The following is a 16027-nucleotide window of genomic DNA, read 5'->3' on the forward strand; positions in this document are numbered from 1 at the left end:
TCGTCTAGTTGTGGCAAATGATATGCGCAGAAGCACTCGAGTGCTCTTTTCTTCCTGTTTTAAACTTAGTCGACATGGAAGTACTTGTTTATGACCCCTATTATTTCAGCTTTTCTTGACCCGCACTTAATTCCTCGACTTTTACAGAACTCTTTGAGAACATTGACTGTCAGGCGATCCAGCTGAAATGTAAAAAGACTTCAATGCCAAAGTTTTAAAACTTTTTTGTAGATGCTTACAATGCTTTACCCTTCCTTCCTGTGCTTCTTTTTGCACATCCACCGTGACTTTAGTATCGTCCAGTTTGGACCTCTTTGAAGTTCCTCCACATGCGGCTCCTAGCTGTAAATAAACAGATCAATCAATAAAATGTGAAACTAAACATTATTCAAGGCACAACTTACATTTCGTTTCTTTCCGGTGACGATGCTTTCATAATTGTCTGAAAATGCCAGGGATTTGAATTCTTCCATCAGTTTTCCTGCGCGCTGTTCCATAGTTTTATAATCCGGCACTAAATAAATATTTCCTTGCTATATATTCTGGTGTACAAGTTAACTTATATGCCAAGAGTATCCGATACAAAACTTACTTGTGTAGTCAATTATCTCGTCGGGAGCATCTTCATCTAGCGCAAGTGCCTCGATATTTCTCCAGTGTTGTTGAAGGACTGTAATGAGTAGAAGTTTACTCTTTGTTGTGTGAGACAAAACAAATATGGAAAGAATCAAATACCTGGATTTTCGAATGATTCGGGATGAAACCTAAACTGTAACTTCTTTATTATTTCCTTTGCTTTGTCAACCAGCTGTTCTTTGGGTTTTTGCTTGTTTCTCAGGTTTAGTTTGCGCATGTCTTCCATAAAAGGTAGAAACACCACGTGGAAACCGTGCGGGACTTCTTGAATGCCGTGATCGTCCAACTCTTCCTCCTGTAATTGAAATGCTTTTTTCTTCTTCTATACGTTCTCCAAAGCACAATTAACGGCAGTGCTTCTTACCTGCGGTATTAGGGCTACTAATTTTGGCGTATCATTGTTTCTACATATAAACTTGCAGATCGGAGCGTACTGCTTTTTATGACACTGTTGGAGTAGTGCATAGAATAACCGTATGCTCCCCGTAATTCGGCTTTCGTCTGGATATATGAACTGGGTGGGCCGGAGATGGTGATGCTCCTTCAGGCATGCTATTGGTTTAAATCCCAGCAGAGTCAGCCCTATCTCACCAAAAATTAATAGTATATTAAAATTTCAGTGATGATTCTTGTTGATTGTTTTCAAAGGACAATACCTGATTCTCCAAAATACTTCATCTGTCTTAATTCGTCCATATCCATGTAGATCTTTTTCCCTGCGTATTCTTGGCACTTTTTGAGATCTGACGGAAGCAATATTTCTGCCGTATCCTGCAACAGAGAGGAAACCTGTATTTGATACTAACTGTGCAAAAAATGGAGCGGAGCAAATCAACTTACACCACGATAATGTTTTGTCATGGTCTTCAGCTCTGCATTGTTTACTTTCGAAAGTTTGATGGAGTAGGGTTTATTCATGGAACGAACTAGGCTGAAAATGCTGACGGCCATCTTGACGTCATCTCCGAGATAGAAGTTGACGTGACCAAGTGAATGCTTCTTGTGATTTTTCGTTCGTATCCTGACAGATAAAAGCAGTTTGGTTTATTGAGAAAAGTAGTGCATTAAATAAAAATTAATTTTTATGTACCTCGTCAATAACTCGTCAAACTTCTCTGCTGGATCGGGAAGTTTATTATACTCTTCGTCTGACAGATACATAATGTCCTGACAAAAGACGTAACACATTAAAGAAAGAAATGTGATGATATGATATAGTTTATAAACAACCATAAAATGACAAATGAGACATATAATGCAACTCAAGCAAGAATAGGGAATTGTTATGCATCCTACAACATATAACAGCTGCAATAGTTTACAGAGTGCAAGATAAAGTTCGCATTACAAATACAAACTTTGTGCCGAGCATTCTGATTCGTTTATGTATCGTATGGCAGAATATCATTACAACAAACTTTTAATTTTTCCCAACCCGACTTTCACAGAAACTCACAAGCTTCGGAGTTATTGGGTCTAACAAAAAAGAATATTAAACAGAATTTCTGCAATTCCTCTTTTCCACTATTGTCTTCCTACCAGTAACTATCCAAGGTTTGGTTTATTTTGTTATGGCAACGCAACACTTGGGCGATCTGCCAAGGGAGGACTTTTATGGGAAACTATCCTATTTAGGTGTTACAAACCTCAATAAATTCCACAAATTGTCATAGATACAAATGTAAGAATAGCCCTTTATGCCCCTCTCAAATTTGTTAAGAGAGGCATAAATGTCTAATCATCACTTAAGGCACCAAGGGAAACAACACCTGGTTTCTTCTGGCTTTAGAAACCAAAGCATAAGAAGAATATAATTTGGAAATTAAATTGACGATGTCACCAAATTAACATATATGTTTGCATTAATCTTATTAAAAATCAAATGCTTTGATTAGACGAACCTTATAAAATTTATTTATATCGAATCTTCTGTCTTCTTTTCTCATGTGCATCACATTGACCTCGATTCCCAATTCAAACAGATCTTTCGCTTTGGTTTTGGCTTGTTTCTCCAGTGTAGGATTATCGGCATGGGGACTGTCGCAATTGGTGAACAGTAGAATTCTCCGAGTGCTAAGTCTCTGCTGACTAAAACACACGAGCAATATATTTTGTGAGTTAGCAAAAGTATTTCATCTACTATGCTGGCATTGTGTCTAAATAAAAGTATCGTTCTTACCATGCAGAGAAGAGAGTTGAACACGTCCACAGGGCTTCCGCTATTGAGAAGTCTTTACTATGGCCGTATTCTTCTTTGAACGTTTCGGCAGTACCTGAAATAATAAATTACGTTACAAGCAGACCTCTATTGATAAAGTCGCATGTTTTTTATGAAATCGGTCATAAAATTTATAAATATTGCATTAAAATTGCATTTCAATGCTCGTTAATGGCTGATTAGAAACTGTCCGTTAATGAGCATTCTTCAAATGTTTCATTTGCTAATTATCAAGAAATGCTACATGGTAAAAACTATAGTCTATATGTAAAATTCACTACACTAAAGCAAAAGAAACATTGCATTTACAGTTCAAGAGATTCTTCATTTGAATGACCTTCTCGGCACCGGGTTGTTCGAGCTCTTGAAATACGTAAATGTGTTTGAAGTCCAACGAATTCTTTGATTTGTCCTGTAAGAAAATGGATCAAACATGTATTTAATGTTATGTAATGTTACGCGACTTTAAAATTACTAACCGTTCCAAACAGAATGACAGACACAAGATCTTTCTCACTAGATATGATTTTATTCTTAAGAGTCGTATAAGCACACTGAAATGTAAAATGATTGTATTGTTTCGTAATTTATGTCTTCTATGCTACAATTGCAGAACAACACCTCACCTTTACGGAACAATGAAAAGAAGTTTCTTCGGAATCATCAAACATGTCTTCGGATGCGTCAATAAGAAAAATTAATCCTTCTCTCATGAAGGGAATGGCCTGAGAATATAATTGAAATTGTAATTTAAGGTTTCCATGCATTAAATTGGATTGGAATTTTTTTTATAAGCATTTCTGCAGAGCCCCATGCACTAGTTTGGGTTGGATCGGAATGGAACGAATTTGTTTACCGCAGGGGGAATATTTTGTCGTTTCTAAAACTGCACAGTTTTAGAAACCAGCAGCAGTCAAAAGCAAAGTCACGTGACAAAAACCAATTTCTCTCTCCACTCCAACGCAAACATATTGATTAGTTTCCACAAGGCTAAAGACAATAGAGAGGTCGTGACCGACGTTTTCAACGCGAAAACGTGTACATCAGACGTTCAGCGCCGCTTTCCTATAAGCCAAGAAGTTTGACAATGGTGTTTAGATAGTCAGTGCAATCATGCTCGACATTCCAAACACCATTGCCAAACTTCTAGGCCTTTAGGAAAGCAGCGCTGAACATTCGACGTACATGTTTTCACGTTGAAAATGTCGGCTGCAACCTCTCTATTTTGGGCAAATTACATGACAGCATACCCTGTCTGGGGTACACAGTTATGTCAATAATTTGCCATGCTGTTTTCCAACTGAAACAAATTCTGATTCCCACTTCCGACCCAACATTCAGACAAAATTTGTTTCCGTTCATAGTGTTTCTATTATGACCATTCCAATCTCATTTACTGCGCCGTAACCTTTAATTTACACACATTTGAAAATAGTTCTTCAGATGGGAAATTTGAAACTGCACACTATTTTTGCATTTATCAAATTTTAATTCACTTTGCGTAAGGAAAAATGAACTGTAGTTATCAATTTGAAATGTTGCACTTACGCTACACATTAAATGATAGGAATGCAGAAACTTCGAGATGCTGCTGCTTCAGAAATACTCAGACCGAAATCAACACTCAGCTTTACAGACAATAATATAACATTACCTCGAAACTACTGGTATCCTCGTTATTTTCATCTCTATCGTCTAGTTCTTCCCAAGTCGGATCCATGGATTAATGGCAACTGTTAATTAACAAATTAAAATGTAATATTTGTAGTAAATGAACAGAGAAAATTAACAAATGATAATTTCCTGTATATACTTTAATATAGAACAGTGGTTCTTGGCCTTTCAGAAGCTGCAGAACACCATTCGTATACTTTTTATTACCCAGAACATTTACGTCAATATACTCGAAAGTGATTCCATATTTACCATTCTCACAAAGCAATAAACTAACAAACTTTAAAATCTTTTTTTTTTTTATTTTGTGGAACACTTGACGGAAGATTACAGAACACAGACTGTGAACCACTGATCTAGAACAATGTTTCCTGACACACACACACACTGCTAATTGTTCAAGATTTCAAGACTGAAAAGCACTCATTCGTCTGGACTGTTAACAAGGATAGTTATGTCCTCAATAACAGTCCAATACGACTAGTGAACCATACACACGACGACAACCTGTGATTATTACAAGTAACTTACACATAATACGAGAAATGTGCGGTGCGTTTTGTATCAATTTGGCCACAAAAGCCATTCTAACTCATACTTTTCCTTTAACAATAGAGTCGTGCCAGTCATCTAACACCTCCCGGGAAAATTTTTGAATTAAAATAACATGATTTGGTTTGCATATGAAGTTCATATATAGTTAATCGAGGCTGCCTGCCCCTAAGGTTTTCATGTCTGGTTTCGTCTTTCATCTATATATCTGTTCTTGAGATTAAGGAAAGAGACACGACAGACGAATGAGCGGGAATTTATAGGTACAATTTTTTCAAATTGCAGTCCAATAAGTGTGTCGTGTCTACAATTTCTAGGATCAGTTGATGAGCGTTTGTGATCATATTGCAAATATCCATCAACCGATGCCCAGACTTACATTATAGTTGAGAAGATATCATTTCACTTCTCGGCTTCTTACTCATTCGACCGCTTTGCAATATTTAAAATTCAATAAATGGGCATTTCTGGAATCTGCAAAGGAAATTATTTAATAAAAAATATCTCATCGTTCTTTATAAGAACATGCAAAGGTTGCCCAAATTCAAGTATAAATGTATCGTTAATATGTCTTGAGAGGCACGTCAAAAAATTGTGACTGGTATTTTTCTTCTTTCCAGCCAGCTTATTAGCTACAGTCCAAGTATAAAAAAGTAACAATAGCCTAAGTTTACATGATGAAAGCAAAACGTACACAGTGAAACTTCAGGAAAAAACTTCAAGTTAGATAACAATACAGTAAAAAATGCATATTTTGAATAGATTTATATTTTACCTCCCTCTTGCTTTACGCAAAGAATCTTTGATAGCTTTTTTTGTTTTAAACAGCCCACCTTTCAGCAAAACATTCAATGTAACTAATGGAATCTATCAGATTTGCAGTTACTGTACATCTTGTTGAGATAAAGTGAGAGGACTTCTTGCTTTGGATTGGAACATCGTCTGAAAATTGGTGTTGACGAGTAGATACCACTAACTGTCTGAAAATTTCACGAAAATCCAATAATTAGGATCACTTTGGTTAGAATAAATATTGAAAGTTGAGTCGGAGAAGTTGATTGTAACATAAATCGGTATTGGGGGACCACAAAAAACTTTGACTTGGAGAAAATTCGAGTTAAGAAATTCAATTTGAACATGTTAAATTCCTTTGCTGTTCCATTGAGACCTGCTGATTTGTTTTGTTCAAGTTGCAGAAGTTTCACTGTATTATATATACTGTATACAGGCACTACAAAGCTGACGGGGCTTAGCAACCTCGTAGTGCCAAACTCTATATTATCGTCATGCACCATCTCATGTATTTCAGTTTCTCATCTGATCTGCTCAATATGGCTTTGCTTTTACGTTTACGGTAATACACATTTTCAAGTGTTACCTTACCCATGGAATACGCTTTTTTCTCTTACCTCAAAAAATATGGCCGGACTTCGGGATTGCAAGACTGGGCTACAAGTAGCAGAATGAGATATTTGTAGGACTCTAGGGCTACTTACTACTTTATGAACCACTTTAAAAATAATTTGGGCTGAATTTTGAGGAACCTGCTTTATTTTTTTTATAAAAAACCTATCTGGCAACCTGCAAGTTTCTCACTGAACATGTGCTGTTTACCTTCATGTATTATTAATTAACGAAAATGACATTCTGTATACATGGCCATATCCATTTGCATAATAAATTACATTAATTACACGGCATTCGGCATATTGTGTAGAAATATATATAAATCTTGGATAATTCAAAGTCGCGATTATTTCGTTCAATTTTGAACTAACAAGGATTTCCTGTAAAACTAACAGAAAGGATCAAAAATATGTTACATTGCTTAATTAATGAGGCATGCCTCATCCCTCATCATTCCAGTATTTCCCATTGTGAGCCTGTTTAAAATGTCCTCAACAAAACAGTGAAAGCAAAAACTGATGTATATGATATCTAATGATATTTAATTAATGAATTATAACAAATATTCTGCTTAAAATAATCGTGAAAAGTTTTATTCAGATATTAATGAACAGAATACATTTCAAAAGCTTTAAGAAAAAACTATTTAAGCAATATTCATTTGTATAAAATCAAATGTACAAACACATCTCCGAATGAGACAGCTGGGACCTTATCGCAACTGTGGACCATGCCTACCAGAGTAAAAAAATCAAAAGAACTGACAGTCAGCACAACTCTTCATGAGATATATCCTCCCAAAATCAGTCTATCTGAAATTTTGAATACCCTCAAAAATGAGGTAAAATTTAAAAGTGAAAAAATAAATTATTTCTCAAAACAATGCTAAAAATCAACCATTTTCCATTTTACTAAAGACAGATAAAATGCTATCACACTGTCTACTTCCAGAGAGTAATAAGTCACTTTGTGCACTCCATAAAGCTTATTGCATGTCTAACAAGTAGCATGGTCAGATATTCCAACAATACTCACAAAATCTCTGAAGATAAATATATTGCCAAGCGGTTCCATTCCCGGAACACTGGGAGTTCGGTCATGTGTTCACGCCTGGCCAGGACAAGCTGGCCATGTGGAGTTTTCTGGATTTTCTCCACGTCTGTAACGTTTGAACAGGGGCCAGTTACCCTTAAAAAGACCTCCCAGAAAGCATTCCCCTAGGTAAATAACCCAAGTGTTGCATTGCTGTAACTTAACTAAACAAACTCGCCAAGGGTTACAATAAGAGATACGGTTCCTTTGACTCTTTCTGTCTAAGGTGGACCAAATCCCTCATTCATAACTGCAATTTTACCCAAGATTTCCTTATTTTAACTTCAAAAAAGTGTAGAGATTTGGTAGAAGTTAACTTTAGATAATATGTATATATGAAAATATATAAATAAACGACCCAAAGGTAATTCCTACCACAGTTCTGTATACATGCAACCCAATACTTATAAAACAATACTTAACCCAATATACATGCTGTATATTGGGTTAAGTAATGTTTTATTAAAGATATTGAGTGTTGTTTTTATTCTACTCATAAAATTCTCATGTAAAGACACATTATCTGTAACAGACACTTGATACACGTGCTTGGTCGAGTGGCCAGTGGCGCGAAGCTATTATTCGTGGGATTATGAATGAACACCCCTAAGACAGAAGCTCCCTAGTCGCGGAAACAATAATCATTGCAAGAGTAATCCTGCGCAGAAGAGGAACCACACGTTCGGTCACTTGTCACTTGTTGCTAGGATGTCAGCGAGTGCAAAGCAAGAACAAACGTATACCCCAGAATAGATTTGAACCTTCGGGTACGGACTCTCGGGTGTCGACCACCTTAAACTTGTGCCCAGCTAAGATTCCCGTTAGCCATAACATTATCTCAGTTATAAATGCAGTTTTTAATAGGATATTTGTCATAATTCATTAATTAACTACCCATAGATTAGGCATTGTCATATACACAAGCTAAACCTGACCAGGTTGAGGTCAAACTTTACCTATGTGCACCGTCATGGCTGCACAGTGGGGACCTACGTTCTAACCTATTGTAATTACCAAATGCACGTTCTAACCTAACCTAATCTATTCTAATAAATTACCGAATTATTGGTAATTTATTATTAGAATAGGTTAGGTTAGAACGTGGATCCCCCACTGTGCGGTCATGAGGTAAAGTTTAACCCAGGTTCATATATATTTCTTGTTTTTCTAGTATAAAACTCTGTTTATTCGCGTATATTCTTGTTATTTTTATTTATAAGTGTTCACGGATGTTTATTTCTATCAAATAAGTCATAAAGGAAGGAAAATTTTAGTAATATTCACCTGAAAACTGAACTGTCTTGTTAGAAGTTAGTAACTGCGAGCCGAAAATAAATAATAACTAGCGCCATCTGCGAATTAACTTACTTCGAAGTTTTTTTTTTTTTTAGGTCTGGTTTTGATTCAAAAATTAAGCGAATGATTTTTAAATTTAAATAAAGATTATTAAGTGAATTAATATTAGAAATATTTATTACTTAAAAGATTTAATATTTTCTGTGAATGAAATTTTATATAGATGGACTGATGGCTGAGCAGTGGCGGCCTTCCGCTGTGCCAAATTCAGACGGGTCTAAAAAACCCCAGGTCTACCAGTAGCCGAGTGAATAAAACTACTGAACGCTAATAGTTGGTCGTGGGTTCACGCCTCGCCGAGACGGGTTGGCCACGTGGAGTTTTCTGGGTTTTCTCCACATCTGTAACTTCTGAATAAGGGTCAGTTACCCTTAAAAGACCTCCCTGAAGGCATTATTCCCCGCGTTACGACCATTATAAACATATACAACTACATACAATTACGTCACACTTTACCACGGAGCAATACAGCCTTGATGCTCATGCCCAACTAGTTACTACTAGAAGAACGCAAATTTCCCATAAAAGACCTCCCGGAAGGGATTTCCCCGTCGGCAGATTCATCCATGTGTCGCGTTGCCGTAATCGAATGAAACCTGAGAAAATTGAAACTCAAAGAATTTTAAGAGCGTAGCTCTTTATTGGGACCTTATTAAGCCCCAGGCCCACAGTGGCCCCCGTTTCTCATTACCTGTCCGTCTTACTGTGGTTTGTTTGAGTTATGGCAATGCATTTTAAGTTACGAACGATTTATTATTTACCCCAATTATTGTTTGCAATACAGTGCAGAAATACAATGGAACTATTACAGATGTGCATAACGCAACACACAAAGGATTCTGGGTTCGAAACTTACTATGGTGAACAGCAGTGCCGTAACTAGGCAGGTGCACCCTCACAGCGCCCACTAGGAAGGGGACCCAAAATGCATGTATTTGTTTTATTATTTTCCCAAACCTAATTAATTAAGGGGTCTAAATGCATATTCTTGCACAGGATACAGCAATGGCTACGGTAATTACGGCACTGGTGAACAAAATACAGTATTACATAACCAAATAACCAAGACGATAAAATTCGAATTTAAGTGGGACCTCAGAAAGTTTTGTCAGTAGCTGTTGTTTTATCAGTTCTAGTTGATGCTATATATCGAACAAACTCTGACAACTTGCCGCTCCCATTGAAAGCCTGGTAAATTTATGAGAAAAGACTCTTGTGCTTCACGTTGATATGGATCCCAATCGAGAATCTTTTCTCATTTATTATTATTTTTCTCGTTAAACTGTGAAGTCAACGTCGAAAAATTTTTGGAGTAACCTGACATATGTGCATTTGTATCAAATTATATTTGATGAAACGGTCTCACCGTTTGCAAACATGAAAAGCATGTATAAAAAATTATTTGCGTACAACATTAAAGCAGGAGAAACTGTCTGATTTAAGCGTTATTTTTATTGATGAAGATAAATTGCTGAAATATGACGATAGCAGTTTGCGGCTGAGAAGAGTCGAAGAAGTTGTAATATGCATGATAAACTATATAATAAACTGTATGTCAATGATAGATAAGTTGATTTCTTTCTTCAAAGAAAGTCAGACACTTTTCTCTGACTTTCTATTTTATTTTATTATTTTTTTTTTTTTTACTTGCAAGGGGTTCCGAAAAATTTAAATTGCTTGGGTCTCTTTAAAGGTAAAACCGGCTGACAGTGCTAGTAAACGCATTAGTTGTACGAACTTCAGATTCAAATTTTGAAATACCAGGGCCGGATTAAGACTTTTAGAGGCCCTAATCACTTAAAAGATTTTGGTGTTCCCATATACTGTATATGTAATTCAGAATATAAACAATAATAAAGCATAAAATACATTTTTGATACATTTAAAAATAGAAAAAGTAGCCAGATTGCGCCCGAAGTTTTCATCTGTAAAACGTGAACGTCGAACGTCGAGCGCCGCTTACTTGTAAGCGGCGCTCGACGTTCACGTTTTACAGATGAAAACTTCGGCCGCAACCTCTCTAGTATCTTACACGCCCGCAAATACTTGTGGGGGTTCCCGTTTTGTAGACCTTAGTTCAACTGCACTATTTTCAATTTTTTATCACATGATCCACAGTAAATCAGGCAATAAAAAATTTCTGCGATGTCCCCTTTTTATGAAGATTAAACACGCGTTTATTTTGTTTTCTTTTTTTTTTACTCTTTCTACCCTGTGGGTACTAAGAGGACTTGTTTTAGCAAGCCCATTATTGATGACGGCCGGATGGCCGAGCGGTTAAAGTAGAAGCCTACCGCTCTGGGGAATCCGAGATCGAATCCGGACGGGTCGAAAAATCCCCAGGAATTTTTCAGGTGGGTCCGCCTGAATATGTCGGCCCTGTCTCTCATCTCCCGGCCGCCCCATTGCAGGCTTGGCTGAATAATGTGTTTGCTAAAATAACGCCCTCTTAGTGCCCACGGGGCGGAAAGAGCTAAAAAAAAAAATAACCCATTATCGGTTCGTCCACGCCCACAGGAGGACAGCCGGGTGTTGAAAAATCTGAACATATACGGGACGAACCATTCCCCGAAAAATTTCTGGAATTTTTTGTGGGATTGACTAAGCCCTAAATAGGGCTCTGGTAGTGAGAGGCAGGATTTATAACATTAGAGAGGTTGCGGCCGACGTTTTCATCGCGAAAACGTGTACGTCGGACGTTTAGCGCCGCCTTCCTGTAAGCCTAGAAGTTTGACAATGGCGTTTGGAACGTCAGTGGAATCATGCTCTACGTATCAAACGCCATTGTCAAATTTCTAGGTTTACAGGAAAGCGGCGCTAAACGTCCGACGTACACGTTTTCACGATGAAAACGACGGCCGCATTCTCTCTATTATAATTTCTACACATTGAGTCGAGCGCCATCTCTATTTTAGCAGATAACGAAAAAAAATATATAGTATTATTATTTATTGTTATAATTAATAAAAATAAATTATTAATACTATAATAAGTAATTAAATTAAGAAAACGAAAAGAATATTGGTTTTTCTTATTTTATTTTCCGATTATTTAATTTTAATTATTTATTTATTTGTAATGACGTCAAAAACCAGACGATCTAAGGACGACAATTGTGTTTGTTGTTGTTCAGTGTGTTAGGCCTTACGAACGATGGATCATCGTAAATTAATATCGATATTTTAAGTGAATTAATCGATAGGAAAGTTTTAAAAATGGATCAGATAGAAACATAAGAAGGAAATTCGACTGGAATGGCAAATTGTCAAACTCTAGGTAAGTATTTCTTTCAGTTTTTTCAATGTTAAAAAAAAAAACTTGTTTCATGGATATTCTGCTGCAAGTTGCCATTAAAAACCATTATAAACCTGTTATATAAACCCAACACGAATACTTCTAACTTGTTTCTGGATTAATATACTTAATAATAACTTCAACAAGATGATTTACACGTGTTAAAGATGTAGGTGAGTGATTTAAATCCTTCCTGATGTTTTTATGTGGAAAATATAAAAATTTAAACATGTTTCATTCATTGGTAGAAGTTACCTTTAGGTCATTTATATATATGTCCTGTACATATGACCTAAGTATCTAACAGTGACCTCTAGTGGAGATTTATCTTGTATTGGTTCCAAATTAAATAAATTATAAGGTACCGGTACGTTATTACCGGATGATCTCTATTAATGTATCAGCTGCCATTCTGGGGATTTGAATATATTCTAACTCGTAATTAAAAATGGATAGTTTTGGTTGGAGTTTTGTTTTCCGTCCCGCCACCGTTCTAATCGAGTCTATTGTAAGTCGCGGCCCACCGGTGGCCGAGCGGTTCTGTTCCCCGAACGCTGAGAGTTCGGTCGTGGGTTTGTACCTTGCCGGGTGGGCTGGACACGTGGATTTTTTCAGGTTTTCTCTACGTCTGTAATGCCTGAATAGGGGGATGCCTTCCGGGAGGTCTTTTTAAGGCATCCCCCTGGGCAGATTGCCCAAGTGTTGCGTTGTCGTAACTTAATAAAACAAACTATTGTAATTCGTGTCCGCAGCGGTCGAGAGGGTAAAAAGTATCGAATGCCAATACTAGGTTGAGGGTTTGGGTCTGGAAAACTGGCTGACCGGGTGGTGTTTTCTGAGTTTTGTCACGTGTCTAATGCGTAAACAAGGGATGGTTTCCTGTTAAAAGTTCTACCGTTTTCAGATTGCCCCATGTTGCGTTATCTTACCACGTCGAACTAATGTATTGTAAGTCACCCTACCGGAATGGTATGTTTGTATAATAGGGTCTGATTTTCGTCTCGGAATTGGTGGAAATTTGATTCGACTATAAAAGTCGTGTGCCGGGTGCCATTTGTCAAATAATAAAAAAAAAAATTAGAATGGTATTCTATATTATCATAGCCTCACTCTGCAATGCTTTCAGATTATTCATATAAGACAGACGTATCAAGAATGTTATACAATATGAATTCATTCAGTGAATGATCTCACTTGAATGAGTTTGCATTGTGCAACATTAATGCTGAGTAATCAGTAATAGAGAGAGTTAAATGATTTGTTTAATCACTTCATTATAAAAAATTCAAAATAATACAAATTTATTATTATTCCATATATAACCTTTTAAATCGTAAAGTAAAATAATTATCGATAATTATTTACAAGCTGTCTATGGGGATGTTTTTCTTAATTTTCTTAAGCAATGCAAAATAAATTAATTAAAAATTAATTAAATTTAAAATATACAGCAGTTTACTTGTTGCAGTCTGTTGTATTGCCAGGCGGCAATGGAGCTACCAATTAACGAGAAATGGGATCCAGCAGATTTAGACCAAAACAAATCTACGTGAACATTCAAGGATCCTATTCAGATTCAAATTTGGGTCTCTCAGAATATCAGGCTGACATCTTTACTGCCTTGATTTACTTGATTAATACTATAGAGAATATTTTATACCAAGTTTATATAATATTTCAATCAAGTAACGTTTTATTTAAAAGAATTAAAAAATTTTTACAGGGTTTTTTCCAGAGATTATGTTAATTCATGAAATACAGTTGACCCCCCTATAACACTGTTGATTAGTCTATTTTATATGAATTCCATGTTGTATGAGTAACTTTACGAATACGTGAGCCATTCACAGCCCGGCACATGTATTTGTAAAATCTAAGTGACTCGTACAACATGGAATTCATATAAAATGAAATAATCGACAGTGTTATAGGAGGACTGTATAATTAATTAGCCTATTATATTGATGAAAATATTAAAGGTAGGAGGTGAATACGAGTTATCGTATGCAGGGAATTGCACTTTGTTTTTGTTTTTTTTTTTTTCCTGTGTTTGTGTGTGTCTGCAAATGTATAAAAATAAAATAATTTTATGCTTTATTTTGAATTTTTATTTTAATTACCAGACATAAAATAACATCAGGAAAGAGTAATAAAAATTTCAGTCATTCCTTTTTTTTTTTATTTTTACTAACAAAATTATCAGTGACAATAAAAAAAGGGAATTACTAACAACTTACAATAAAAATAGATATGTTTTGGGTTTTTTTTAAATTCATTTTTCTATTTTCTACTTATTTAACAATGTAAACAAAAGTTTTTTTTACGCCTTTTTATCATAAAGATTCCATTTGTCACGGTATTATTCTTTATCGTTAAAATGTGGATTTTTAAAATTATTTTTTGGATATTTAATATGCATTTTCTTTAAAAGGATATCTGCAGTTTCAATAATAAATTGCTAAAGTATTTTTACTGTTAATATATATAAAGTTAATGTCATTCTATATTTTATAACCTCATCCTAAATATTATATAATTATATGTTCGTTCACTGGATATAATGAAATAAAGTTGAAAGATCTTTACATTATTCTTACTCACTCGAACCAGTTTTCTGTGTTACGTATAAAAAACAAAGGACATTCATGCTGTCCTTAATTTCCACCACTATTAAAAATAAAAATACTTCTGTATTTTCTGAAAGATCTGTTTATAAACTGCATAAGTGTTTTAGTAATTGATCAGCACATTTTGCTAGTGTTAATTGTCGTGTGTTTTTTAATTGCTTCTGCATAAATTTATGAGTTGATTAATAAGTATTTTCTATTAGAAATTACTTCTTTAAAGTTTTAAATGCATATTTTATTTACTCTACAGAGAATTATACCCTTTTGGAAAGTACTTAACGAATGAGTACTTTCAATTGCAATGTTCTATAAATAGAACACATTAAAAATAAAAAAAATGTATACTTGTTGGAGATGTGCATCATATTACATTTGGTTTCATCCCTATTCAACCGATTATAATGATTAGCATATCTGACATAGGAAACATTTGAGTATTATCTATGCATTCGGGACTCTTCTTGAATTGCTTACATAATACTTGGATATTCTTGATACTATAATACTTGAATATTCCCTAAGGAAAGATGAAAGAAAAATGTAAGATTGCTCATATGAGAAGCAGATCAAGTTTCTACTTATGTAAGCTATCGTTTTTAATATACAGTGATACCTCAGGATACGAAATTAATCCGTTCCGAAACTGAGATCGTATCATGAAAATGTCGTAAGGTGAATCATTTTTCTCCCCATACGATTACATGTAAAACCAAATAATTCGTTCCAACACGAAAAACACACTCAAATTAAAGCTAAGTAGTACATTAAAAAAATAAATAAATATAGTAAGAAAAACACTGAAAAATGCGTTTTGTAGTTGTACATGTATAAATAACCATAATAGAAAAATAATTCATTTAAAAAAATGTAGTTTTATGCGCTTTACCTTCGAGGATAGACGACGGTGGAGGTGTAAACTAGTGGCGGAAGAAGGGAAATGATACTAAAACTTAACTTACATAACATAATGTAACAATAACTTAAAAATAACTTAGAAAAGATAAAAAAAATTATTGTTGTTTTATATACAGTCGACCCCCTATAAGATATAGATACGTTCCATTCTTTAGGAATCCGATTTCTTACGAGTCGTTCCAATCACAGCCCGACACGTGTCAAGTTTACGGACTACGGCTGATTGAAAGGTTTTCTTCCATAAAATTAATCGATT

The 16027-nt window shown here is 35.3% G+C and overlaps 2 protein-coding genes across 2 annotated transcripts in view; one reads left to right on the top strand and one right to left on the bottom strand.

The window, feature by feature from the left end:
- Window positions 1-32: 32 nt before the first annotated feature.
- Window positions 33-8952, bottom strand: LOC111619639 (ATP-dependent DNA helicase 2 subunit 1-like). The gene is made up of 16 exons (XM_023361406.1): window positions 8864-8952; window positions 4509-4587; window positions 3481-3579; window positions 3334-3408; window positions 3164-3266; window positions 2816-2909; window positions 2538-2724; window positions 1727-1803; window positions 1477-1657; window positions 1293-1407; window positions 1001-1218; window positions 736-931; window positions 593-670; window positions 405-514; window positions 250-342; window positions 33-182 (listed from the first exon to the last, which is right to left on the bottom strand). Exons 2-16 carry the CDS (start codon window positions 4572-4574, stop codon window positions 66-68), a joined length of 1809 nt encoding a protein of 602 aa, XP_023217174.1. The 5' UTR covers window positions 4575-4587; window positions 8864-8952; the 3' UTR covers window positions 33-65.
- Window positions 8953-12026: 3074 nt separating this feature from the next.
- The window catches only part of LOC111619658 (low-density lipoprotein receptor class A domain-containing protein 3-like), a 33142-nt gene continuing 29141 nt past the window's right edge, over window positions 12027-16027 (top strand). The window contains exon 1 of the mRNA XM_023361428.1: window positions 12027-12211. The gene's annotated coding sequence lies outside the window, so the exon portion shown is untranslated. The remainder of the gene's footprint in view (window positions 12212-16027) is intronic.

The sequence above is a fragment of the Centruroides sculpturatus genome, unplaced genomic scaffold (genome assembly GCF_000671375.1).
Source record: "Centruroides sculpturatus isolate CEXI.00-Female unplaced genomic scaffold, Cexi_2.0 scaffold44, whole genome shotgun sequence".
Classification (NCBI taxonomy): Eukaryota; Metazoa; Arthropoda; class Arachnida; order Scorpiones; family Buthidae; genus Centruroides; species Centruroides sculpturatus.